Raw genomic sequence first — 26,864 nt, 5'->3', positions numbered from 1 at the left:
CGTTCTGTATGGAATACTAATAGCTAAGCTCAAGATTGGTAACTCTGGATCTCATCACACAATACTGAGTGTGACCTACAGTTTTGCCACTTCTACTCTATCCTCAGGAAAGGTATCTACTACTAAGCAACTATTAAGTACAGCATTGCAATGTACAAATGATTCAAGTCGCCATTTGGAACTCTGTGTTTTTGATACAGGAGCACGATGGGACATCCAGTCAGGGGTCATAGCTGAAGCCCAGCTCCAGGATCTGACTCTAGCAATGCCAGTCATCTTTATAAGGGCTATTCCAATTGAGCAACAGGAAACCAAAAATATATATGAATGCCCAGTATGTAAAACTAAAAACAGAGGGTCCACATATGTTTGGATGTTCAATCTGAAGAGCAAGGACAAGTCAGCTAAGTGGGTGCTTGCAGGAGTAGTCTTACTCTGTGCTGTGACACAGCATGTAGTCAAAGTGTACATAACAGCTGAATGTGAGAAAAAAAAACATTTGTTTAGCAGCACTACATCCTACTGTGTGAAGAGTTATGATACTCAAATGTTGTACAACTCCTCCAAACATGTCTGTCTCGCTAAGCTGGATTTATACCTGTTAACATTTTCCTTCAGAGAGACAGGTTGATTATTGAAAATTAAACACTGTATTCATGATGAAAACCCCCCACAAAATGCTCCTCTAGTGAAAATGCTTTTATTATCTCTACACGGAGTAAAACATACAATATTTTACACAAATTTTGACAATCTGAGGCTGCAGTAATGTGGGTTTTTAAAATGTGTTTGTTAAGCCTGCTTTTTGTTAAGCAGACACACAGGAATTATTAAAAAATTTTAGCACTAACATTAAAAAAGTCAATATCACTCTCAAACGGCCCAATGCTCACCAACAGCAGTGATGCACCTGCTAAGCCCCCAATTACCTTTTTTTCTGTTTAAAAATAAACTAAAGAACATGTATCCACAACACACCCCTTGCACTTACAAATTCTCATGGTTGAGGGGGAGGGGAGGAAAGAGGAACAGTTGACTGATAAACTGCACACACAGTCTAACCAGAACTGAATAAAGTTTTCAAAAGGACTCCTCCCATCGTTGCAGGGGCAAAACTTCCTTTTGTGCATGAGCAAATCAAGTAACTGCATGCCTCAGTTTGTGGGCAAAAGAGGCGGCTTTGGAAAACTTGTCTCTTTAGGTCATATAAAAATGTAATGGCCTAAGCAAACTATTAAGAGCCCACCCTCCTACCTCCACTGGTTAAATTTTTAGTGCTTCACAATTCCCTTCACAGCCTTTGGAGTTAAGCATCTACTTCGTTCTGTAGCTCTACTGAAAATTAACCACTGAAGTTTTAAAAGTGCTGTTCTGCTCTGTATACAGGTGTCTATGCATAAAAGAATGTTCTGTATATAGATTCCTCTACTAAAACATTTCCTGAGAAATCATTGTATAAGACCAATCAATAAAAATATCCAAAGCTATATTCTACAATTCTATCTTGTATAAACATCATTGTAATACAATTTTTTAAACCCTGAACTAAGAAACTTGTCTGCAGGTCAGGCAGCTGTGCTCAGCATCCTCAACTGTCTTCACTCAGTTGCTTCTGTAAACTAGAAAAGAGGTAGAAAAATGTTATACTTTATGGGCGTCTGATGCTTTGATTTTAGATGGTCACAGCTCTGCAGAAGCACACACAAAAATTGAATCAATTTAACAAGAACAAATACCCAAGTCTAACTCTTAAATATAAAATAATGGTTCAGTTTTCAAATTGCCTTATTCATTTACACAGTAAAGTTGACTGTCTCAAGATTTCACATGCAGTCAAGTTCTAGTTTCACTGAAGTCAAGGGGAGTTTTGCCATCAATTTCTGTGGGCCCAGGCTGAAAAAGTCAACAGGTACCTACTTAGATGTTTTAGCAAGTTTCAATATTTTGTGACCGACTTCGGTCTGGGTTAAAGCTCCACAAAATTGTTATTAAATTAAAACATTTTGAAAGCCTGATTAGGCAGCACATTTAAAAGTGTGGATTTCAATTCTAAAGCAGTTATGTAATTATCTTACCTTTCAAGATATTCTTTAACATTGTCATAACCATAAAATTTTGCCAAGTGGATGAGCATTCCTGTGGCACAGCGGCCATCACGCTTGCGACAGTAACTGCAGTTACAGACACCACGACACGGAGGGCAAATCCAATCCTGAATTACAGACAGACAAGGAGGGAAATATATAGGGGTAGAGTTATCAACAGAAGTATTAGATGCAAACCTGTCTTCTCCAACCCCCTTTACCCACCCAAAACAGCAGAAAGTGCCACTGTTATGTAACAATGCCTTATACACAGGGCAATATTGTATTTCATAAACGAATACTTTAATGGATAATATTAATCAATCTTTTGATAAAAAAAGTTTGCAGTACTGAAGAAACAATGAATATCCATTCTTTACTTGGAATTTTTCAAAGCTCACATTCAACAAATTCTAGTAGTACTGATTTCCCTGGGGGCATAGTGTTGTAACAGAATATAAAAAGCAGGGCTCTTCTGTTCCAGCACCCTAGGCTCAAGTGATTAAAAAAAATCTCCATTATTAAGATTCAAGGTAACTATGGCTGAGTCATGTTGAAAGGTTGGTCCAATTACCTGCAACCAGGATTTAAAGAGAGGTGGAATGTCTCTGAGCCAGAGAACAAGGCAGAGAAGGTCCTCAGGCAGGATCCCTAGGCTAGGATTTATGTTTAAGTTACAAGTGAAGCCAAATTTCAGGAAGGGGTGGGTTTGGACACTAACTCAGAGGCTGTATGAAAGAGAGCCACACGAGACATTCAGTTAATCTGAAAGGAAAAACATTTAAAAAGTGATAAAAATGTTTTTTAAAAGGACATTAAAAAACAGACCAGGGCTCAGAGCAAGGAGAGGAGGTCTGCTGCCTGCAACACGTGACTTCAGGAGCTGCATTAGACAAAAACGAATGTGGCCATTGCTCTGGGGGGACAGACCTAAGACCTTGTACAAAAATGTTGGTCTGTCATGCTGAAAGGGGGATCTGATTACCTCCACAAGGATATGAAGGGGGGAACCAGGATAGTGTCTCATAGGGGAGAGCAACAAAGAGGCAAGCTTGAAGAGGAAACATTGATTATGTTAATGGTCTGTGAATTGCCTAGACAGCCAGATCCCGTGAAAGGGATGGATTTGGACACGACAGGTCTATGCACTCTGCTGAGGACAGGATAGGGGCTCAAGGAAAGAAAGGGGACCCAACCCTAAATTCTTGAGGTTCTTTACTTCCCAACCTTTAAGTTTAGTATCTGAAACAAGGTGCTTGCATTGCAGACCAGACCAGACCAGACCAGTAAAAGCATCAGGGAAGGAGACAAAAAGCTACACAAGAACTTGGTAGAATCAGGTCCCCCTTTGTCTTCTAAGCCTCATGAGTGTTCTTTCCTCCACCTGAGAGCAACTAAGAGCAGGCCGAAAGTCCTGTAATCTCTTTACTACCTCAGCAAGATAAATATCAATCACAGCCACGCTACTGTGGTAGAATGTTTGAGTTTCATGTTATCCAAGAAATCCACGATGATTGTGAAGCTAACAAAGCCATAATCATACTGTCATTTTAACCCAAAGAACTGGATACTTGCTGGATCCAGAAGTGCCGATTTCACATCTTCACCATATCGATTACGAAGACATGGTCCACAGAACTGTCCTCTCACACCCCCGCACCCTTGATTACGACAAACTGTCTTAGTATCAATTGTTTTCTGCCGACACTGGTGGCACGTACTACCCTAAAGTTGGAAAGGAGGGAGAGAGACATGTAAAAATTCAGCATTTCACATCATGTTGAACTTCTTGACTCCAGGTGGAATTCTCTAACACACCTCTCAGCTGGAGGTGAAAAGTACTAAAATTTCTCCTTGGGAACCAGAGGCAACTAGATTAATAAAACATTAGGAAAAAACACAACCTCCATGATTATTTCTACAGTGCTCAGAAGTACGCTAGGTATTGTACAAAACAAAGAGATGGTCCCTGTCCTGAAGGCTTAGGAATCTAATGTGCTACATGAGCCCCATGTTATATTTCTGGTTCCAATCCACCCATGGCAAATGCTAGGAACCCACAGAGTCACTCAGCAGTGATTTCTCTAGGAGAGTAAGGTACACCATTGATACAAACCAAAAGGATCCCCATGCAGGTCTTTGTGGCCAAAGCATGGGCCCTTAAAAGGGGGGGATGTTAAAAAAGGGAATATGGCGATTCTCTGAACTCTCAAGGATGCAAAAAGAGACTCAGCTGGGGAAAAAAGCACTGCCTAAGGGATGCATATATTTACTAGTCAATACATTAGACTGTCCTCCTACAGCACCTGCAATCCACTGCGCTAGAAATTCAAACCTATGGCTCCCCCAGGGTAACAAGCACCACTAACCCAATCTTTGCTGGCAGGGTTTCTGAAATCAAAGAACCTGAGAGAGAGAGAGAGAGAGAGAGAGAGAGAGAGAGAGAGAGAGAGAGAGGAAGACGAGTGCAATCTCCATAGGGATTCAAAAAAAAAAAAAAAAAAAGATTACTGCAACTTGTTTATTCTCCTACCAATAAGACCACCAGATGAAGAACACGATATTGCCTACAAACTAACAATATCCACCATTCTAAAATTCCAGGGTATGAGATAATCTTCATGCAGTGATCCCTGTGACAGCATCAAACCCCAAAACAGAGAGGCTCATGTTCATTTTAAATCTATGCACAGATAAGGTTGCAAAGCAGGTGTTTACAAGAATAGCCCTGCTTATGCAACAACATGCCACAGACATGTATTAATGTCCTTTTGAATAACCCTCGCTCTTCCAGGTTTCAGCACTCCTCTTGTGTGATAACACTTCAGAGTAATTTTTTGGCAAGGGAGATGGGAACACAAATGGGAGTTGGAGCAATTTCCTTCCAGGTCACTGGCTTATACTGCACCCAGATCTTTCATGGCTATGTCCACTTCCATCTAATAGCTCTTTAGTGGAAGTGAATTAGTGGTCTCAATATAGTTCCCACTCAACAGGTAACAATAGCATAACACTGCCACAACTGGCACCTGTTTGCAGACAGCAAGAGATGGCTAAGCATAGATCGAGCACTACCTTCTCCAGTGCTCCTCTGAAGCAAGGGAGAGAAGCTTCCCTGCTGTCCCCGCAGAGTAGATAAACACAACACTGCAGTCCCCAGGGCTCTTATTCTGGCACTTTTCAATGAGCATTATAATCCCTTCATGAAATGAAGTAGTTTCATCTTCTGCCCCTCACTCTAAGCAATCAAAAGGAAAAAGCAGGCACCTACCAGGACTTTATCATAAATTTTATCTTTAACTGTAATTGCGATATTCTCCAAGTCCTCATCAGTAATATCTTCAACAGGACGGTAAGATGAATATTTAGATGACCTCCTTCTTTTACGCATTCCACAGTCACCCTACAAAACAAACTAATCTCATCATCTTTTGTCTTATGATGGGTGAAATGCTTTTACCTTTAGATCAAATATGCTCTGACTATAAGAACAGAACATATAACTAGAGTTTGTGGTCACCTCCAACTCCCTATCCTCCCTACCACTCCAACCTTTATTGCTCTCAGCAGCTGTAGCTCCTCCTCCTTATCTTCGTTCACCTACCCCTTCAAACACCCTCAAAATCCTTATCCTACCACCACCACATCTTTCTTTTCCTCTGAGGAAATCTGCTACCCTTCATACATCCGGCATCTTCCTCCAACAAACTCCTCCTGTTTTCCCTCCAATGACAATCAACCGTACTATCTATCCGCTTCCTCCTTCACAGAAAAAGATCACTACCATCCACTTTTTTTATCTCTTTCCCCTCCATCTCCAGCACCCATTGAAACCTCCACAGCATACTCACAGCAGCCTCTCTTTCTCTCCTCCATGACTCATCCTCAAGAAAGGTGGTGGAAGTGTTGGGCATCTGCCATGTCCCGCACCTTCCTCCTTATCCAGTTCAACCCTTCATTTTCTTTCAGCAATCTCCCCATTAGACTCTACACTCCCTCTCCATGTAACTTATCTGCCAGCCACCAACATCCTTCTCTGGACTTAGATACACCAAGCTCTCCCGCTTCTCCTTCCACCCCATCCTCCAGAGGTTTCAGCTTCCACATTGATGTCCCATCTGACTCCTTAGTCTTCGCCCTTCAACACTGGATCAAGTCTCCAAAATGGCCGTTCACTCAACTTCATCTTCCCTCAGCACTATTCCCTCTGATTTCTCAGTAACTGAGTTCCCTCTACAACCAGCACCTCTATTTCAACTTTGCCCACCTTTTCATACCCTGACCTCCCAATCCAGCAATGTCTATGACTTCTCTGAGCCCTCTCCTGATTTTCCCCTCCCTCTCTTGTTGTTTAATAAAATTAACTCTACTTTCTCCTCCAGCACTGATTCTTTTGCAACTCTCCCCAACCGAAGTCCACCCCAACAAATCTCAGCCCTGGCTTACTCCCAACATCTTATTTCTGCATGCCTGATCTACTGAATGCCTCTGGCCACATGGACATCCATCTGAAAATTCATTCTCTCCTCATTCCCTTCTGCCACATCCCTCACCTAATAGTGCTAATTTTCCTCCTCTGTTGTTGCCATTAATATTTATCTTGTGGTAGCACACAAAAGGACCCAAGAAGGATTACAGTCCTATTGTGGTTCAGCATGGCACACAGACATAATAAGAGATAATCCTTAGCACAAAAAGGATTTACATTTAATAGCAGACATGACACATGAATATGACTGACAAAAGGAGGAATGGGGTAGGAGGACAAATGTAACATCACATGGCTCCAAAAACATTTTGTTGCTTATTTGCAAATTCTGTCTTCTTTCTCAAGTCCTCTCCCATCCTTCTCTCTCCACTCAAGTTCTTACCAATTCTTAAACTGAAGTTCAACAAGCTCAGCCTTGATTTCTGCTCCCTTCTGACACTCTCCCTACTCCTCTGCCATCATCAAGAGTGAAGCTGTTCACCTCTCCTCCTATTCCCTCCCACCACCTTATCACCCCACTCTCTAGCCTGCCTCCAGCCTAGCACAGTGTGGGCACTACTGGATTTCAAATACTAAATTATACAAATATTAATCTGATAATCATATAATTAGATACACATTCAAATGGGCTGGGTTACATACTGAAATAGCTTGGGTGACTAAGGGTGGGGGAGGCTCCAGGATCCTTTTTTCTCCTGCTTCTAATCCCAGCACAAAGGTTCTAAATGCTAGTTAGCTTTCTGCTGCATTTGTCCCCACTCTGGCCAGCTCAAAGTAGCTTGAGTGACATCTTCAAAAGACAAAGGCTAACAAACAAACAAAACTGGCAAATACCCCACTGAATCTCTTCTTTATTAGGAGATTTTGTTGTCTGTAATTATGAAAGTGTTCTGCAAATTTAGCCGCAGACACAGTGAAGTTTTCCAAGGCAAATTTCTCAGGTGGACGAGCGTTTCTGGTTGGGTTTGTACGACGCTCTATCTGGCCTTCAGAAAATGTTCTCCTTGGGGTTTTCTTCTGTTTCTGGAGGAGAAAAAAAAATGTTTCTATTAGAAGTGTCTCATCAACCTCACCGTTGTGTGTTTGGGACAGGGAACTACCAGAGATTATATGGGCATGGGACTACCAGACCTATACATGTATTTGCACAGCTCTAGGAGATCATCCTAGCAAACTTGGTGCCACAAATAAATTTGTAGGGAAGCTCTTTAGATGGGGAACTTGCTGCAATTCTCTAATTGTTACTTTAAATGAAAAAGTGAGCATATATGTACACGATGATAAGTGGGGAACGTTGTCAGAAGGATTGGGGCATTCTAACACTATATCCCCAAGGTTCTTTCCAGAATAAAAATACAGAATACATATTACTGGAATCCAGAGATTTATTTAAAGTAGGTTTAATACATCACAATAAATACTTGAAGTGCAGCCAACAAGGAGCTAGCCTTTCACATATTTACAATTTCGTCACAAATGACTTCATTATCAGGGCAACATCTTACAAGGACTTCCCAAAGTCAGGAACATGGGTGTGCAACCTTCATGGAGTATGTGTGGACTTGGAATACTTGATAAATTAACATTATCCCACAGTAATCACAGAGGATTAGGAATTTCTATGCTGGTAGCAAAAAAGAGATGCTCCAGAGGTAGAACATAAAAACATCATGCTAGTTTTCCCATTACAGTTCTAATGGAAACACGGACTTTAAGAGAGGAAAATTAGCAAAAAACACACAGGATCTGAAAACAGTAGTAGTTTCTTCACTCTCTTTAGCTTTCCAGCTACAAGATCCTATTTGCTCTCCAACCATCGTTCTCAAATATATACATTTATTTGTCCAGTGTTTCATGAGCCTCTCTGGGTCTAAGTTAATGGAGCAGTGCCTAATTTTAGGTCTGTTTCTTTGAATATACATTGCTTAATTTGAGCTGTTTCTTTACCTGTATATCGTGGTAGCCTAGCCCTGCCTCTTTATACAATATAACTAATATCAAGTCAATACAAATAAAATTACAAAAAAAAAAAAAGGATAAAAATATTCATCAGAAGACATCTCATTCAAGTTCAGCAACAATATATATTATATTTAAGCGAATACGGAAACTTACAGAAGGAGTTGAGGTGGGCATTTTCACTGGAAATAGTTCAGGTATAGAATTCAGTTCTGCTAACAACTGGGCAAGCTGAAATTAATAAAGATATCCTATTGAAGTCTCATTGCAAACTTGCAAATATTTAACCTACTCAGTCCTTACCATGCTCTGTTTTCACACACACTGAGTTATTTCAAATCCCAGTGTAAATAACCATTCTTTAAAATACTTAATTTAAACCTCTATCCCTAAACGTTCGAAGCTCTAGAGCAGATTTTAGCACCATGACTCCCATTGATTTGTACGGAAGTCGTGCAGCTAAAAATCAAATCCAATGCTATCAAATGTGGCTCTAAAGAAAAGTGTGTTATACTGAGGTTACAGTATCCATGACCAATAATGACTGAAATTTGCAGTTAACATGGGAAAGCTAATCCCTTGACAACAAGAGTGGACCTAACTACATCAGGGGATTATAAGAGGTTTCTTGTGGGTTATCTTGGCACATACTTTCCTAATACAAAATTGCTGGCACACTGTAAGTTATTTTGACAGTGGGGACTTAGGCTATGTACGTACTACAGCTTATGTCGGTATAAGATATGTCACCCGGGGTGTAAATAAGCCAGCCCCCTGAGCGATATAAGTTACACCAACCTAAGCGCCAATGTGGACAGTGCTATGTCGGCAGGAGAGCTCCTCCCACCGATATAATTACTTCAGCAAGCGGCGGTAGCTAAGTCAACAGGAGACCTCTTTCCCGTTGGCATAGAGCAGCTGCAAGCTCTGTAGTGTAGCCATAGTCTCTGACTTTTGTTGGCTGGTCAGAATTTTCTCCCAGTCATTCTTTATCAGAACCCAGTGAAAACAGTCAGAACCTTCCCTTATAGAATACCCCAGCATGAGCTCTCTATTAGTGAGGCCACACTGCCTCATTCCACGCAGCATATTGGAGCTGGCCTATAGTAATCAGGCTCTGTGTGTGTGTGTGTGTGTGTGTGTATAAAACACACCCCTTTGCAAAACAATGTACTAAAAGACTCCTGTTGGCACCCCCACCCCACAACAAGTTTGATATCACCAGCACAGTGCATGCTAAGCAAAGTGGCATTAATACTCTGTTGTACTTGTACTATACGAGAGACCCTGGACCTGTGCCTCTTCTCTACATCACCTTGGCTGGCCGTTTTGAAATACTATTGACTTGCTCTGAAGGGACTCACACCCTGAGCTTCAACAGCTGCTGGCTTTAGGGAGCTTCATAAGAAGGGAAGACCTTAAATGGGGAAAATGGTAGCAATTCTTGACTGCCAAACATCTGAGACAGCCATGGCAGAACTGCATGTGGCGTGAAGAGGCCACAAAGAGTGCATGACATTTTTCAGTAAAGATCTAATATGCTTTTAATTATCATCTAAAAACAGTCACATTTAACACCCTCATTAGTGATCGGGAGGAGAATAAAGAAGACATTAATGAAATTCACAGAGATACTGAACTGAGAGTAGCTGTAAATACCAGTAAGGACAGCACAATTATACAGAGGAACCTAGATAGATTAGAAACAAGAGTATGGCAATGTCTACATTTATCAGTGGTTCAACGCATGACGATCGATGCATTGGCGGTCGATTTAGCAGGTCTAGTGACGACTCGCTAAATCCACCGCAGATCGCTCTCCCGTCGACTCCTGTACTCCACCTGAACGAGCAGAGCAAGAGTTGTCAACGGGAGAGCATCTCCAGTCGACATTGCGTAGCATGGACCACGTGGTAAGTAGATCCAAGTACATCGACTTCAGCTATGTTATTCACATAATACTACAAAATGAGCTTTTACTTGGAAAGATACAAGCCAGTAGCCCTAGGGGGAAATCATCAATATTAATGCCCAATGGGAAGCAGAAACATCAGAAGCAATAAAGCTGAAAGGGCAACAGGGAACCCAAATGAGGTATGGGTTTGTATCACAATATGGCAGCAGAAAAGGATAATGGGACTTTGAGCTGCATACCCAAAGGCATCAGGACAAAGAGCAGGAAGGTAATAGTCCCCCTCACACACTACACATTAGTAAAAGAGGAAAGTTTTAACTCTAAACTACACTTCTCAAACAAGTGAACATACACTTAGAGATGCAAAAGTCTTGATTGCTTTATCTTATTTTTCCATTTAGTAAACTGCAATAGGTTTCTCAGCCAATGTAAATTAGCAACTCTCTTGTATAATGACACAATGGATCATTTAAAGTTAATGGATGGCAATGCTTTTTGATAGGGTCTGGTTATAAGGTACGTCTTCACTACAGAGTTAACCTGGACCTTTACTCAGTTGTTGCCCCCTAATCCTGCTCCCGTCCACACGTAAAAGCCTCTACCCCGAGTTTTGTGACACTTTCAACCCAAGCTAGCTGGCAAGGCTCAGGGTATATAGGCTAGAGCCCAGGTGAGGATTTCACTCAGGCAGGTAACCTGCGCATTTTGTAGTTAGGACACAAATTAAACCACTCCAATGCCTTCCCACAATTCTCTCAGTGAGCCCAGGACAGACAAATACTCCCACAATTCACTGTGAGTGGCTGTTTACTGTAGCACAAAAAATCATGGGATATCCTCCCAGAAGGCCTAGTGACACACATACAAGAGAGTGCAGCACCAGTGTGGACACAATAACTCAAGTGTGGCTTTGCAGTGACTGCTCACAACCAGGCAAGGCTAACCTGAGTGCTCAGACTTGGATGCCAATCACCCAGTAAACTCTGTAGTTAAGACATACCCTTAGTGAGTACTGGCTTTTGCTTGCTTTGTCTTACCATGGCTTTATTTTCTTTGATGTTTATAGCTCTTTTAAGCAGAGCACTGGAGCTTTCTTCATGCATCTCTTTAACATCCTCCTCAGACTCTGAGGCAGACCCTTCTAGTTTCTTCCATTGCTTGCTGCTTTTCTCTCTTGTGAGAGTTTTAGGGGGTTTATTGTCTTGCAAGTGTAACTTGGAAAAAGTTGGTTCAGGCACCTTCTTCTTGGCAGACTTTCTTGTGGGGAACTGAAATGCCACACGAAGGCCAAAGCTTCTTCTCTTGGGGGAAGCCTTCTCTTCCTCCTCCTCCTCACTACCCAGTAAAGATAAATTATTGTTCTCGCCATCACTCAAATCTGATTCCACTGGCTGAAAGCAGAGATAATTAATATGATATACTGACAGCTGTCACATGGGAACAGGCCACTTTTTATCCTCATTATTAGCATAGTCTATGACTAAGTATCAGAATCTGAAAAACTGGAAACTTCGTCTTGTGTTTAGCTAAACCAACAATTAAAAAAAAAATGCTCAGAGTGGGTGCAATTCTGCCCTTTACAGAGAGCAGTGCAATGTCCATTAACTATTTAAGGATGCGGGACTTTAGTAGCACATAGATTTCGTGCTGGACCTCTGCACAAGAGTGAATTTCCTTCGGTGTGAACAGTAACCAATCCTCCTTCCCTTAAGCAGATGGTTCTTCATTACATGCACTAGTAGATATTCTCCATCTCTGGCTTTTATGATACATTAATAAAAGATTAAATATTAAGGAAAATTTGTAACACAACATTTATCTTCAGCACAAATATTTTAAACATTAAATATTGTTAAATAACAAAATAAATTTCAACCAGCTGCATGAAAACAAGAGGATTATAAAAAGAAAGAAGAAGGGGGCGAGAGGAGTCTGTATGTGCGTCTTAACACAATGAAAATGCTAGCTTTACCATCATTCCATTCACATTGTTTACATCCAGCTCACTCGGAGCAAAGCCTTCAAACACTTCACTTTCTGAATCAGTGTCTTCAGTGAAAATTCTCCTCAGTTCTTCAGTCAGGTACTTGGATTGAAATCGAACATCCTGTTGAGCAAGCATACGAAAATCACGACAGCTAGGGCACAGTTTGCCATACAAAGAGCATTCATATAATCTTTTCCATCCAAATCAGAAAATGCTTAATGTTAAGGAGTTACTGAGCAGATGGTATGCTCGTGTGAAAACGTTAAATGCAAAACCTGTCACAAGAAAAAGACACACTGGATTTCATCCCTATCAATTATTTCAAATGAACATATATACTCTCCAGTTCTGCTGTCTTTTTAAAAGGTGACCTGCAAAGGATTTTTTTAATTGAGTTTGTGTCTTTTTTTGATTCATTATGGTACATAAAGCAGACCTGAGAAGGATTTGCTTTTTTTAAAAAAATTATTATTTTTTTTTTTTAAAAACCTCAGAAATATCAACTCTGGTCTTCTCTGGGTTCACTGGCGTTGTGGGGCATCTCAGAAGATGTATATTGTTACCTTTCACACTTTAGTGGAAGAGGGAGCTTAATCAGCAAAGGTTTCCTCTCTCCAAAAAGTCAGTTAATCATTGAAGTTAAATAAGTGAAAACAAAATTGAAAAGTTTTAAACAAAACTAACTAAAAATCCCTTTTGCTCAAAAAGAACCCCCCAAACATCTTTGGGCCGTGCTTGTACATCATCTACTTAAACAAAAAGGGGCTGAAGCCCATTTGTTTCTCTTTTTCACACCATCTTTACGCAGAATGGGTTTACTATACATATAACAAAAAAGCAACAATATATGTCCCATGATGAGGGAGATTTTAAAAGAAACAATATAGAAAACCGTCAGAGCCTCTGTCAACGTGTCATTATTGCTATCTTGAAAAACAGGACTAGCTCAGGGCAGGGGATGTACACACAATCATACTGCACCTGCCTTTTGAAACTCAGCATTCTTCACTTGAGACAGTTTACTTCCCCAGTTTTTCTTGGATGTTTTTAACTCCCACACAAGATACAGAAATGACCTCTCATACAACTGCACTTGGCTAAATATCTTTATTCTCTCCTTCAATTCCCTCCCATCCCCAACTTTAATTATACACTTCTTTATGTTGAGATAATATCTGGTAAAAAATAGATATAATAGATGAGTGGAAAAACTTCCAGGGGAATAGAGGAAAAATCATTGCATATACTGTTTCTTTACACTTAAAACATCTACAAATTATTATGTGTAATTGGAGTGAGTTTTCTCTGAGCAAAATTACTTTGTTCTTTTGTTGATAGCTGCAGGGCAGCTGTTTGAGAAAGGAGCAAACACAAAAGGGAAGTAACTTTAAAGTGAAATTGTATTTCTCTTTGAGAAAAAATGTTCGCTCTGTACTTGCATAAAACTTTGCAGCGCTGGCTAGAAAGACTGTCGGTCAGTTTGTTACAGTCACTGAAAATAGGGAATGAGGACCAATGATGTGCAAGAACAGTAAAGTGTGGCATTTCCTATACAGAGGTGTCCTTAACAGTAATGTTACTACATAGGAAGCAAACAAGCAAGGAGAAACTAGTGCAACTAGGCTATGTCTACTCTACATGTGCTACAGCAGCAGACCTGCAGCAGTGCAGTTACACCACAATAGTGCTGTAACATAGGTGCTTTCTACATTGACAAAAGGGATTCTCCATCTGTGTAGTTAAAACACCTCTTCAAGAGGTGGTAGCTAGGTTAATAGAAGAATTCTTCCATCGACTTAGCTGCACCTATACTGGGGGTTAGGTTGCCTAACTGTGGTGTTCAGGGAGTGAAATATTTCACAGCCCTGAACAACGTAGCTAGGTTGAGCTAATGTATAAGTGACACAAATGAGAAGATTACATGAGAGACTTTCAGGAAACTCTGCAAGGGAAGAGACATGCAAAACTCTATACTGATAATAGAATTTGTTTATCTAAGTCCCTGTGAACTACTAAGACACAAATACGATCCAATTTATATTGATTACCTCAACTTCTTTGCCCTTTCCTGCCCAATTACATCCTGCAGAGCTTCTCTTCCCTTCCCACCCTTTTGCTCTTTTGTTATAGGATAATTCTTCCCTAGGTAAATCTGCCTCTTGTGCAGCATCACACCTGAGGCTCTTCAGGGCTTAAATTATCCAAAGGATGCTGTTTTGGAGATCCGGAGGGTGAAACTCAGGGAAGAATCTGTCTCCTTCGAGACCAAGGAGTGGAGATCTGGGGATTTAAAATAATTCATAATAGCCTAAGCACCCAAGCGGAGAGAGTGGGAGGGAGAATATTACAGTCCACTTGGAAAGCCCTTACAAAGGTCATTCCTCCTATCCTAGTCTTGACAGCATAAGGTATTTTTACTGTTCCTGATCAGTCTGCTGCATTCAGCAACATTGATCACTATCTCTTCCTTGCCTTCAATGAGAGTACTCTACTGGGTCTGTTTTGATGGGTTAAAAAGGTGTGGTTTATGTTTGCTTCACTGAAGAGTCCTCCGCCTCCTCTCCAGGTCCCTATATATCCACACAATCTCTCTAGGTGACCTCATTTCCTCCCAGAGTTTCAGCTAAATCTTTACACCGATGACTCAAATTTATCTCTCGTCCATAACTTCCCAGTACTGTTGCTTCTTCCCCTTCAATATAATAAAAATCTGCTCTTTCATTATTAACATCACTACTAAAACCTTTGTCCAAGCATTATTCATCTTTCTGTTTACTGTAACTCTCTCTTTTCCTCACATCTTCCACCTGCAGTCTATCCAAAAAACCACGAAAGCCAACTTCTTCCTTCCAGTGTGCTATGCCACCCCCCTTTCTTGAATCTCTTCGCTAGCTTTCTGTCCCTTATCACAAAAAAACAGATGCAAGTTCATCACCATCAAGCCCAGTAAACTTCGCTCTCATGTAAACCAGTTTCTCTTCTTTGCTCTCTTCCCTGTGTCCTTCTCCTCATACTCTCCATTTCCGGTACTTCCAACTGCCAACTCAAACAACAACAAACAAAAAAACCCTACTATATCTAGTCCTCACACAGTTTGGCTATTCCATTGCCAAGGCACAAAATGATATCTGAGAGCCTCAACGATATAATGCTAGCTGATGATTTCTACAGATCAAAGGAATAAAAACATGTGTTAGCATCATGGTATTGAAACAGCAACTCAAAGAGTGAGGTTCCAATAGAATCCCACTTCAGTACTGCAGACGTGCAACTGATTCATAACACCACATTTTACTGAGCTGTAACGCATTCTCCAGCGTAGGCTATCACTGAATGACCATTTTTCTCATGCTATGTGGGCAAGTTATGAATACCAAACTCACTCTAGGCTCTCCTCCTAATGAAGAAAGGAAAATGGATTTCATTCATACAAGACCCTTTTTAAAAGATCATTACAAATTAAAAGGAATTAAAGGTGAGTAGTTTTTTGTTTCTAATAAAAGGATTATAGATTCCACTTCTGCCAAGAGTTAAGGTCAATGCTGCTCTGAAACAAATTCAAAGAAGTTTTACTGTTCCAAACCAATACACTAGGGTTTATGATAAAACGTTCCTACCTTTTTTGCTGACTCCAATGAGTCAAAACTATTAGAGCTGTCATCTGAGGACAAGGTTTGCATGGGATCATCATCTCCAAAACCAAGAAAATCCTCATCATCACTAGGAGAATTAAAAATGTCAGCCACTTCCTTGGGTATCTGTTTTCAATTCAAAATGAGATGGAAGACAAAGTCAGTCATTGCAATAATCACCTACTAAAAGCTCTAAGGGGAATAGCAGCCTCTTGTTCATTTGTCACTCTCTTATTCACATACAAATATACATTATGTAGAATATGTGAATCAGAACTGTATCTCAATAAGCCAAACTCCACAGGATGCTGTGCAGACTGCTTTAATGTATAAATACAGGCCCCAATCCTACCGACATTTCTGCACGTGCTTAATGTCACTCCATGGGGCAGTTCATGGAGTAAAGATAAGAACAATACATAAAAGTGTCTGCAGGATTGAGGCTACAGATTTTAATCACAGAAATATGCCATATTGATCTTTAGATCAAGGTTTAAGTAATATCTTCAAACTCACTACCTTCTAATGACAGCAAACTGTTCAAAAATGAGGACGGTCACAGATTTCAGGCATTTCAGAAAGGTCTGTCTGTGCAAAGAGACTTCAATTGTAAGGTGTTATCCTTTTTGTAACTATATTTATAGTAATAATAAACAACAGTTTGCGATGTTTTTTAAAATAAAATTAATATGCATTTAATACTCATCACCACACAAGGCTTATTTTGGGACATTCAATAAGACAAACCAAAAGCATGCTGCCCAGAGCTTTCTCAGCTAGGAACCCAGAATTTAATCAGCTGGGAATCTGTGGACAAAGACATATTCCAGGTCTTCTTAAAATGATCAGGTTTGTGCTTAATCATACTTTCACACAAGGAGCAAATACCAGGGGCACAGCCCAAAGGCTAAGAAAGTTCTGCCACCAACACCCGGAGCTTCCCTTTTGTGACGTTACATTCTAACATTCTAGATAAGCCTAACTAATGGTGGCAGGTCAGAGATGGTAAAGGAGGTCCTTAAGGCAGCTCTCAAGCCTATACCATTTAGAGCTTTTGCATATTGCCTGACTGAATGCATATGCCTAACAACTGTAAAAACTTGGCTAGAAAGTGCTCTGCATTGTGTGGTTAGATCTAATTAATGCCCTTTCTTACCTTAGTGCTTCAGAATACATATTTATACACTGATTCAAGCTTAGCATTACTTGATTGACAGAATGCTTTAGGAAAGACATGCTCAGCTAGACAGCGTCTACTCAAGTGCCCAAACTGCTCACCAGTGATCAGGTAGTTCATCCTCAGAGAAACGTGTACACTTCAGGCAAACTTCTCTTATTCATTGTGTGGATCTCTCTTGCATATTCTGAAGTCATTCCCCACATGCAACTTCCAGTGAAATCGATGAAGGCACAATAATGCAGGAGAGAGATCCACAACTGCTTGATGAGAAGGATGGGGTCTTCAAACAGAGTTCACAAGGTTTTATGTTACAAGAGAATGCCCCCTAAGTGAACTCAGATACGCAGAATGCCATGTGGCTATCTCCATTAGCAGACAAAACTAAGGAGTTCCTAAATAACCCAAAATGATACAGATTTTCCTCAAGCTTTCATCTTTACTAAGAGCAAAGCTTTTTCAAATGGTAACTGCCATTTTCCAAACATTGGGGGGGGAGAGAAATCAATCACCTTACTGGCCCACTTCCACTTGGCAAGTGTGTAATAATACAAGAACATTGAAGTGCCTAATTTTATTCTCATACTGTTTTTTTGCCAGCAAACCTCCACAGATGTAAATAGATTCAATCCTGACTTACACTGGTTTAGGCAAGATCAGAATCAGTCACTAAACAACTGGCCCAAAAGCTAGCAGACTGAAAACAGTTTAGTCACTTCAGCTAATTCACTAATGTACTTCAGCTGGAGCTGCACTAGCCATACTAGAGTTTTGGAGTTCTCCCCAATCCCAAATCCTTTTGCTGTGGAGAAATTTCATTCTTCACTCAACAGAGAAGGGTTAAAAATGGAGCACTATACATTTTAATGACTTAATGGAAAAACATACAAGGAGCTGTGAGCCTTGTTGCTATGAATAAATTGCTTCCAGGAACAACTGCATTAGTTCTTGTGCTATTGTACAGCTGAGCTAGCCACTGCTGCGATTACTGTATGCCTAACTAATTCTTCTTCCTCGTCCATTACTCTGCATCTGCACCAGAGGAGCCATTATGGGGGTGTAATTACCGATTATGAACAAAGGAAAAAAAAAAAAACATACTTTCCCAGTAGAGGACCTTTTTTTTGATCTCTATGCATTCTCAGATACTATGGGGCTCTGATTAAAGTAACTTGCTGCAGAACTTCAAAGAGACTTTTAGTTGTGACCCCCTCCTTTGATTTTCAAGAGTCTCATTAAAATGTTCAGGAGTCCCCATTCTGGCTAACTGGTTTAAATTTAATAGAAGCAAAGAAGGCATGATTTATATAAGGTGGACATAGTCAATGAGTTTGCATAGGATATCCTGCTAGTGCATCATAAAAGTTATGTTCCTAGTACCAAGAGCTGTCATTTTCCTGTCCATCTCCTTTAAGAGTTCATCAATGATTTACTAATTATTATGCAGTCTACATACAATGCATAACTAGTTTTTTTAAACTCTGTGCTCCAACTGTATCAAAAATCCAAAGGGAAAGCAAAAAAAAAAAAAAAAAAACACCCAAGAAAATCATCATTTCTAAAGAGAGCAGATTATTTGGGGCTGGAAAGGATGGAAACAGTGGATTGTGGAACTTGATGAAACTGCAGATTATTTTAAACTTTGCTAGTTAAAAGTAGAAATTTTAAATGCATCAACTGCTGGTTCTTCCCCTTTTATGAAAATACTCTGTGCAGCGCAGCTGTCTCAATCTCAATGCTCCTGCTCAGAGTTGAAAAGCATGAACAATGCAAGACTAGAGTCGAACAGCTCTTAAAGCATGCGGGTTTTGGAGAAATGGACAGATCTGTATGGCATCTGCTGGTCTCAAGCTGCACAAGTATTTCTTTTTTAAAAAGTTGTAAATATAAAAGTTTAAGAAAAACACATTCACTGTAAAAAAAAAAAAAGACTACTTTTAAAGCACCATACAAAGGCCGTGTTCAGCAATTTTGTAAATGTCACAACGTTCTGGATCGGGTACATAAAGAACTAACTACACAGCTCTGCTGCTGCAGGCACAAAGCGCATAGACTTAAACATCTTTGTACATTTCTCATCATTTAACTTGTTTATTTCCTGTAGTCCTAGAACTCACACAACTGGCCAAATTTATTCCTGATGTAACACAGCACTGATAGTAACAGAGCTACACAAAGATGAATCTGTGCCAATGTCTTTTGTATGGTGTGGTCACGCTCTATTCGTTGTGTAAAATTTTGACAGCCATGCACTTCATTCTCTTGTATGGATCAATCAAATGCATTCAAGCAGCTAAATAATTCTTACAATGTTAGATCCTATTCTTTTAATTCTGGGAAACAAAATAAGATAGCAAAAACATGTTTGCCCTAAACACATGTAAAATATTGATCGAGGAACTGCCTACTCAATGTACTTGCAGGATAGAAGCACCTCACAGAGTTTCTAACTTTTTCACACTGGCATGATGTATAAAAAAAACCCCACAGAGCTAAGGAAGGGAAATAACACTCCAAATATGCTCAAGGAGAATTTATACTGAATATTCCAACATAAAACACCTCAGTTAAAGTGAATTAAATCTGCAGGGACATAGCAGAAATATGAGCAAATATCTTTCAAGAACATTAGAGTGACACAAAAAACAAATGTTGAACACCCAGGGAAAAGCTTGTAACAAACCAAAACCTTTGAAATGATGGAATTTCACAGGTAACATAGCCCCATTTTGGCTTGGAACAGAACAGTAGCCTAAATCTAATCCAAACCTGAACTTCACTTCCTCAGACCATCTACATTAATAGTACATTTTAAGATGCTTATTTATATGCAGGAGCACCTAAAATGTCCCAGGTGCTTCCAAATTAAGGTAAAAAATAGTCCCTGCCCCAAAGAGCATACAATCAAAACATTTCCAAAATAACCACACTTACTGAGTTGTAAATATGCCTGGCCTTTGGTCTGATGCCTGAAAAGCAATCCCAAGACACTCGGGTACCTAATGCTTTGCTAGGTCTCAGTTTCTTCATCTCTAAATTTGAGATATTGAAGTATCTTATCTACCTTTTTTTAAGAATGTGGAGATCTTTGTACAAGAGTCACACTAAGTGCATTCATATTAGATACAAGATATAGACAGTGAAATTGATGGCATTGCAATTGGTGTAATTCAGGGAATCTGACTCATTTGATTATTCACGTTGACAATTCTGCTCCCATTGTAACCAAAGGCTGAGAACGATACACACAAAAACTAGCTTAAAACAGACGTTACTATTTCAACACAATAAAAAAATACAAAGTTTAAGTGACATCTTGGTATTCAACATACGTGTATTATATTTTCTCTCTCTACAAGTCAAAACAAGATTTTCCTTACTGCCAGCACCACAAATTGCATCTGAATCATTACAGAGAAAAATAGCAGGTGGTGTGGTTTCCCTTTTAGACATCAGAAGCAACAGGAAAGATTCTGGCTTGAGGAATTTAGCAGGCAGCTTTGTTTATGCAAAGGGCAGAATAGACGACAGTTCACTGTTCTGCACCTCTGTGGTTTTGCCATGCTAGGAGGAATAGACCCTATTAAAGGGACACGCATAATGAATGTTTGTTCATATCTGAGTTCTAATGGATACAAATTCTGAAAGATAATAAACATTTTCCACGGTAGTATCAAGTATTGCCATTATATGCACAAGTTACCCTACACACTTTTCAACCAATCATTATAATCTCCATTACTATCACCATTCCACTGTTAGCATCCTTTTCAACAACAAAGAAAAGTAATATATCAGATGACTGCAATGTAACAATGAAAGTTCATTTTTCTTTATTTTTCAGTTTGTTTATATTGTGAATAGTGTTGCTGTGGCCATGTTAGTCTCAGGATATGAGAGAGACAAGGTAGGTGAGGTAATATCTTTTATTGGACCAACTGCTTTTGAACCTTCCACCAAGCTTTCAAGCTACACAGAGCTCTTCTTCAGGACCTTATTCCACCAACAGAAGTTGGTCCAATAAAAGATATTACCTCACCTACCTTATCTCCTCTTACAGTGTGAATAGTCAATTTCCCCATTTACACGTACAATTGCTCAGTCTCCCTGTTATTTGCATAGGTCTTTCACCACAACAGGAATTAAAAACAAAAACAAAAAAAGGTAATTATAAAGCCACAAAAACTGGATGGGGGGACTAGAAGCTGAAACCTGAAACAACTTTTAACTCATTTCTTTAAAAAGAATGTCCCTTAACTAAACAGATACAACTGGGAAGACACATGGGACTGAAGACTGCTAAAGTTAGGTCTTGTCTACGCACATGGTTCAACTAAACCATTAAACAAATCTCAGCAAACTTGTGTGTGAACACTCCTGTTTCAGTTTAAGAATGGCTAATTTCATTTTAGCTTAGTCAACTTTAATTAAACCAAAATAAGCTTGGTTTAGACCAAATGTGTGTTCACACATCCTTTTGCACCAATTTAACTAAATCAGGTTAAAAATCACACTTTAAATTGGAGCAGCTGTGCATGTAGACAAGTCCTTACTCGCAACAATCCTATGCGCAATCAACAGGCCTAACCGCATATGCAAATGCATTCCAGCAGAATTTGACCCATTCTGAACAGGAGCTGCATCAAAAACAGATTTTCATGGAGTAACTTCTGAGCACAGACCTACTTCAAGGCTTACAATAGTTACTTGCATTACAGTAGCATACAGAGGCCCCAGTCAGGATCATAGCCCCTTTGGGCTAGGTACTGAACAAAAATACAGAAAATTCCTTGCCATGAACTATTTACATTCCAAGGCTTGCTCCTACAATCCGATCCATAAAGATTAATATGATTGTAGAATCAGGACCTAATTTAAGACACACTGTAATAAGCGGCAATAAAAGAAATGGAAGGAAGATGGGAAAGGGAAGAGAAGAAGAGTGACAATGATAGAAATCACATGATACACACGTTCACATTAGCTATGTGAACAAGTAAATAGTTTTTTAAAAAAAATATAGATATCAGAAGGAACATATCAGAAGTCCTTGACCTATACCAACTGGTATCTGTTCACAATTTCCCTCCAGAAGCACGGTACAAGTTGGCTGGTAGTTGAAGGGGCTTTATGAATAGTTTGGGGATGGAGGTATTCCAGCCACATGAAGTGTCCATGGAAGAATTAATGAAAGTGCTTTGGGAGAAGTAGAGAAAAAGGTGATGAAAAAAAGCATGTATACTTGAGAGATCAAAATATTAAGACTTTTGGAATACGTAAATACCATCTGAGAGGAAGATAGGTTATCGCCACAGTGGTATATTGTGAAATTTTTGTTTTTTTCATGAAAAGCTATGATCTTTATTGCCAGCCTATTATTGAAGAAGACTCTTCAATTAATTTTTAGCAAATTTGGCTCTATATATGTCTAGATGGGAGTATGGGTTTCTAAGTGGTTTTTAATTAGTAATTAAACTGAGTTAAGCTATTTTATGGTAAAATAAGGAATATTTGACTTCTCATGAAGTCTTATGACAAGCAACTTATTTACAATATTGTGTGATATGACTCTTTCTTTAACCCCAAACTTACAAAAAGCATTTTCCAACATCACTAAGCCATAACTTTCCCCATTGTTTATCATTACAACCAACCAGCCTTCATAATCAGGAACCAAAGCCCTAATGCTGCAATTTAACAATGTGGGCAGACTGCTACACCTACATGGAGCCCTCCAGAAGTAAATGGGACTCAGCATGGGCACAGCAGTCTATCCACACATTGTAAATCGGAGGAACGAGATTGAACAATTGCCTTTTTATAGGTGGTGTGAACCTGCAATCCATAAAGATGCTTTCCTAAAAGATTGCTAACATAATGAATATGAGAACAGTATAGATAGTGTGACCATACTTCAAATTCTCTCTCATTTCTCCTATCAGCTCTTCCCCACAATACCTAATTTTTCATTGATACACACACGGAAGCTAGTTATTTCTGATTTAATTTTGCCTGAAACAAGAGCAGCATCCTCTCATCTACTTCTGAATCCCAACTTTCCAGACAGCAGACTTGCACAGTACCATTAAGTTGACTACTAATACAGTATAGAAAAAATAACCCCAATTGTGCTAGTTGGCGTTGTGGAGCCATGGATGTCAATGGAGCTTCAGGCAGGCACATGGGTCTACCTGCCTGGAGTCACTTGCAGGCCTGGGGCCACAGATGGTATTTTCTAGTGATATTAACTTGAATTCTGTAAGTCAATGTCAATTTTACAAACTCCAAATATATGAATCTCTGAGATACCTGAAATGAATATTTGGTCCTGTAGATTAAACTTCAATAAAAACTGCCACTTGTTTTTACAAAACTCCCGTTTTAAGAAAGCTTTGGATGCCTCCCAAGACATCTGTAAAACTGGGGTTCACTTGTATAACAGTATACATTCTACAGATATGTTTAAATTAGGCCTTTTTGTTACCAAACAGTATAAACAAACAAAGCAGGTCTTGTGGCTCAGAATAGTAGGCTAGCGATTGGCTAAAAAGGGGTCACATAACTATCCCACCAAACTAGTTTGTGTTTATAATCTTTGAACCTCACTGGGTTTTGTAAAGGAGCTAACATAGTCGATAGACTATATGATGATTCAGAGAGACAAGGAAGCCTGAAACACATCTGAACTCCTGAAGGAACTGGCTCCATGTGTAGTAAAAACGTGACTGGGGGCAATAATGCCATCTCCTTGTAGCATCAGGCATTAATACTTTGCACTTCCATAAAACGCCTTCCTTCAATCAAATGATCTCAAACAACTTTACAAGCACCCAACACTCCCTAATATTGTTATCCTCACTTTCAGACAGAGAAGCTGGGGATCAGGTAAAGTTGATGAGGCAGAACCAGGAATAGACTTCAGGTTCCTAATGTATTTGTATGGAAGACCATGTACTAATTTAAACATCTTTCTGCTTCTGAAATGTTTAATAAGGGCTCTAGTTTGTGTTCAACATGTAAAGCTGCTTTCCCTTAAGCTTAACTGATCCACTAATCTTATCTCAATTAAATTATGATACACCGGTACGTTCTTGGAAAGTCACCACATGTATTATGCCTGATCCTGCAAACACTTTCACAAGTAACTTTATGTGCCTGAGTGTCCCTTTAACTACTCTTTGCATGTGAAGTTCAACAAGACTACTCACAGGTCTTGGGCCCCAATCTTGCAAACATTTACACACATACTTTATGTTACTCACATGCATGTTTATAGGACTGGGGTCTAAACTAACATTTTTAACATAAATAAACAAAGGATAGAAGCAAAAGAACTATCATTATTAAAATGTTTGCGAATCAAGCTGCCCCAAAGACTTATTTTTTTTTAAGATGGCCTTTTAAAAAACAATAAAAAGAAATTCACTAATAGATTAGGCCAAACATTTGAAGATTTGGTTAAAAAAATACAAAATCTAATATTAAGATATGTTTTTAAAATACAATTTTGTATTCATTTCCTTGAATACTGCAGAAGAAAGATAGCAGAAAAACAAAAAGAAAATCTAACTACAAATAATTCACACGACTTTATTTTTCCTAATGGTATTTTGCACTCAGCTTTGACAAACACAACAAATTAATTGTAATGCATCCGATGAAGTGAGCTGTAGCTCACGAAAGCTTATGATCTAATAAATTTGTTAGTCTCTAAGGTGCCACAAGTACTCCTTTTCTTTTTTGCGAATACAGACTAACACGGCTGCTACTCTGAAACAAATTAATTATATTTTTAGTGTTTAGTTTTATAATATCATAAGATCATAATATCACAAGTGAGGGAACTTTTTAATTTTTTAAAAACACAGCAGTGTCCACTTAAATATGGCTTCAAAAAACTTGGGTTTTGAATTTTAACACTCTGTCGCTGCTGATCATGCAGCAGGAGGAAGCAGGGGACGTGGTGTTGCCAGCCCCCTGCCAGCTAGTCTGACTGCTGATGTTCCCAAGTGCAGACAATAACGTCCCCAGGTTTTATTCCAAATCTAATATGCAAGAAAGATTCACACTGAATTAGGGGAAGATATATGAAAAGGGAAACCAAGCCTGGCACGTCAAACGAGCAGAGAACTGCAGGAGGAAAAGCAGCCCTACAAAGACACTGGAAATACCTCTCCCAGCGACACCAAGCAACCGATTCGTTATTTGAAACTTTTGAGAACTTTTTTCTGAGAACCAGGGTTAAGCAACTGCCTTTTAAGAGCCAACCTGAGAGCCAGGCAGACTTGCAAACAATACAGGGACCAAGTCTGCCCGCAAAGCCAGGCTAACAGAGCAATGACACCCCCCCCATCATCATCATCATCATCCCCCCCTCCTCATTAATCAGAACGCCAAGGGTTACCCCCTTTGCAATGCGCAGAGGGGTCGGGGAGGAGGAAAGGGACGAAGGCAGACCAAGGAGGAGGCGGCGGCAGCGGCGGCTGGGTAAGAAGCCCTGCACAAGCAGCCGAGCGAGCTCTTTGCAGGACACGCGCCACGTGGTGGAGAACAAACACAGGCGGTCGCTGCTGCTGCTGCTGCGGGGGGGGGGGGGGGTCTGGCTCAGCGGGGCAAGAGCGCTGCAATGCCCTGCCACCGGCGCCGCCCGCTCCCCGGGGAAGATCCGGGCAGTAGGCGAGGGCGCGTCCGCACGGGCGGCACTTGGCGCCCAGCTGCCCGAGGCCCGCGGCCCGCAGAGCCAGCGCGCTGCGGGCGGGGGGGGGGGATGGAGGAGAGCCTCTGGGCGCGCCCGGGGCCGCCTCACCTTGCACTGGGTCACCGCTGCCATCCTGCTGCGACCCTCCCCCTCCTTCCCGCCCGCCCGGGACGCGCCGCCGCCGCCGCCGCCCCAGCCCAGGAGCTACCGCGCCGCCGACGTTGGGCCGCAGAGCGCGGCTTCCCCCGGACGTGCGGGGGGCAGGGCGGGCGCGGGGCCCAGCTGCAGCCTCCGCCGCCTGCTCCGCCCGGGGGCGAAGCGCGGGCTCCGCTGGGCCCGCCCCCGAGCCCGGCTCGCCGCGCGGCGACTGCGAGGCGCTCGTCACCCCACTCCTCGGGCCCTGGCCGCCCGGGCCGCAGCCTGAGGGCGCCGTGGAGCCTTCCCGCCCCGCGCGCCGTTAGGGGCCGCCGGCGGAGACAGGGCGAGGGCCCTGGTGGGGATCTGGCCGTCAGCCTGGCTACCCCTCCCGGAGAGGCGGCTTAAAGCCCCTGCCCTCCCCCTGGGGAGCGCCTACTCGCTCGGGGCCTCGCTGCCCGTGCATTGCAACAGTGCCGCCCAACTGGAGACCGGGCTGCCGCGAGGCTTGCTCCCGGCGGAGGGGCTTTGCTCCCATGGCCCGCTAGCGAGGCAGTGAGTTGGGACAACTTAGGTTCCGTTCCCCGCTCTGCCCCTGAGCTCCTTGAGCAAGTCAGTCAGCAGCCTGGCCTACGCTAGGAGCGTTTGCAGAGCTAGCCTAGCCGGGCACGGATAGCGTGGATGCAGTTTGTACCGGGAAAACTCCGCCCTGTTGCTAATACAGCTGATTTAAGCCCCTCATCTTTCGCCACCCAGGCCCCGGGTGAAATAAGCTACAGTGGGGAAAG

At 41.0% G+C, this 26,864-nt stretch overlaps 2 protein-coding genes across 3 annotated transcripts in view; one reads left to right on the top strand and one right to left on the bottom strand.

Annotated features, from left to right (window-relative positions):
• The window catches only part of DNAH11 (dynein axonemal heavy chain 11), a 308,597-nt gene extending 307,129 nt beyond the window's left edge, over window positions 1-1,468 (top strand). Inside the window, 1 exon segment of the mRNA XM_043507131.1 lies at window positions 201-1,468. Within this exon segment, the coding sequence (XP_043363066.1) occupies window positions 201-631 (431 nt within the window). The 3' untranslated portion in view covers window positions 632-1,468.
• Window positions 682-26,241, bottom strand: CDCA7L (cell division cycle associated 7 like). 2 transcript variants are annotated; one of them, XM_038389676.2, is made up of 10 exons: window positions 26,050-26,241; window positions 16,052-16,192; window positions 12,420-12,554; window positions 11,485-11,838; window positions 8,689-8,763; window positions 7,408-7,596; window positions 5,356-5,487; window positions 3,660-3,809; window positions 2,076-2,212; window positions 682-1,619 (listed from the first exon to the last, which is right to left on the bottom strand). In XM_038389676.2, exons 1-10 carry the CDS (start codon window positions 26,071-26,073, stop codon window positions 1,589-1,591), a joined length of 1,368 nt encoding a protein of 455 aa, XP_038245604.1. In that variant the 5' UTR covers window positions 26,074-26,241; the 3' UTR covers window positions 682-1,588. The 2 variants fall into 2 exon arrangements, with proteins under 2 accessions (XP_038245604.1, XP_038245605.1); XM_038389677.2 differs by lacking the exon at window positions 26,050-26,241 and adding an exon at window positions 17,345-17,490.
• Window positions 26,242-26,864: the final 623 nt, after the last annotated feature.

Source organism: Dermochelys coriacea, chromosome 2 (assembly GCF_009764565.3).
Source record: "Dermochelys coriacea isolate rDerCor1 chromosome 2, rDerCor1.pri.v4, whole genome shotgun sequence".
In the NCBI taxonomy this organism is placed as follows: domain Eukaryota; kingdom Metazoa; phylum Chordata; order Testudines; family Dermochelyidae; genus Dermochelys; species Dermochelys coriacea.
Note: the sequence above shows the minus strand (reverse complement) of the source record. Positions and strands in the feature narration are given on the sequence as shown.

Bases quoted from the DNA above. Each gene is read 5' to 3' on its own strand.
- CDCA7L (XM_038389676.2), bottom strand. From the start codon at position 26,073: ATGGCAGCGGTGACCCAGTGCAAG. The intron at 7,597-8,688 runs GTAAGTTTCCGT...TTTCTCCTCCAG, and splicing joins TGCCCACCTCAACTCCTTCT to AAACAGAAGAAAACCCCAAG. The intron at 5,488-7,407 runs GTATTTGCCAGT...TTTGTTTTGTAG, and splicing joins TAAAGAAGAGATTCAGTGGG to GGTGACTGTGGAATGCGTAA.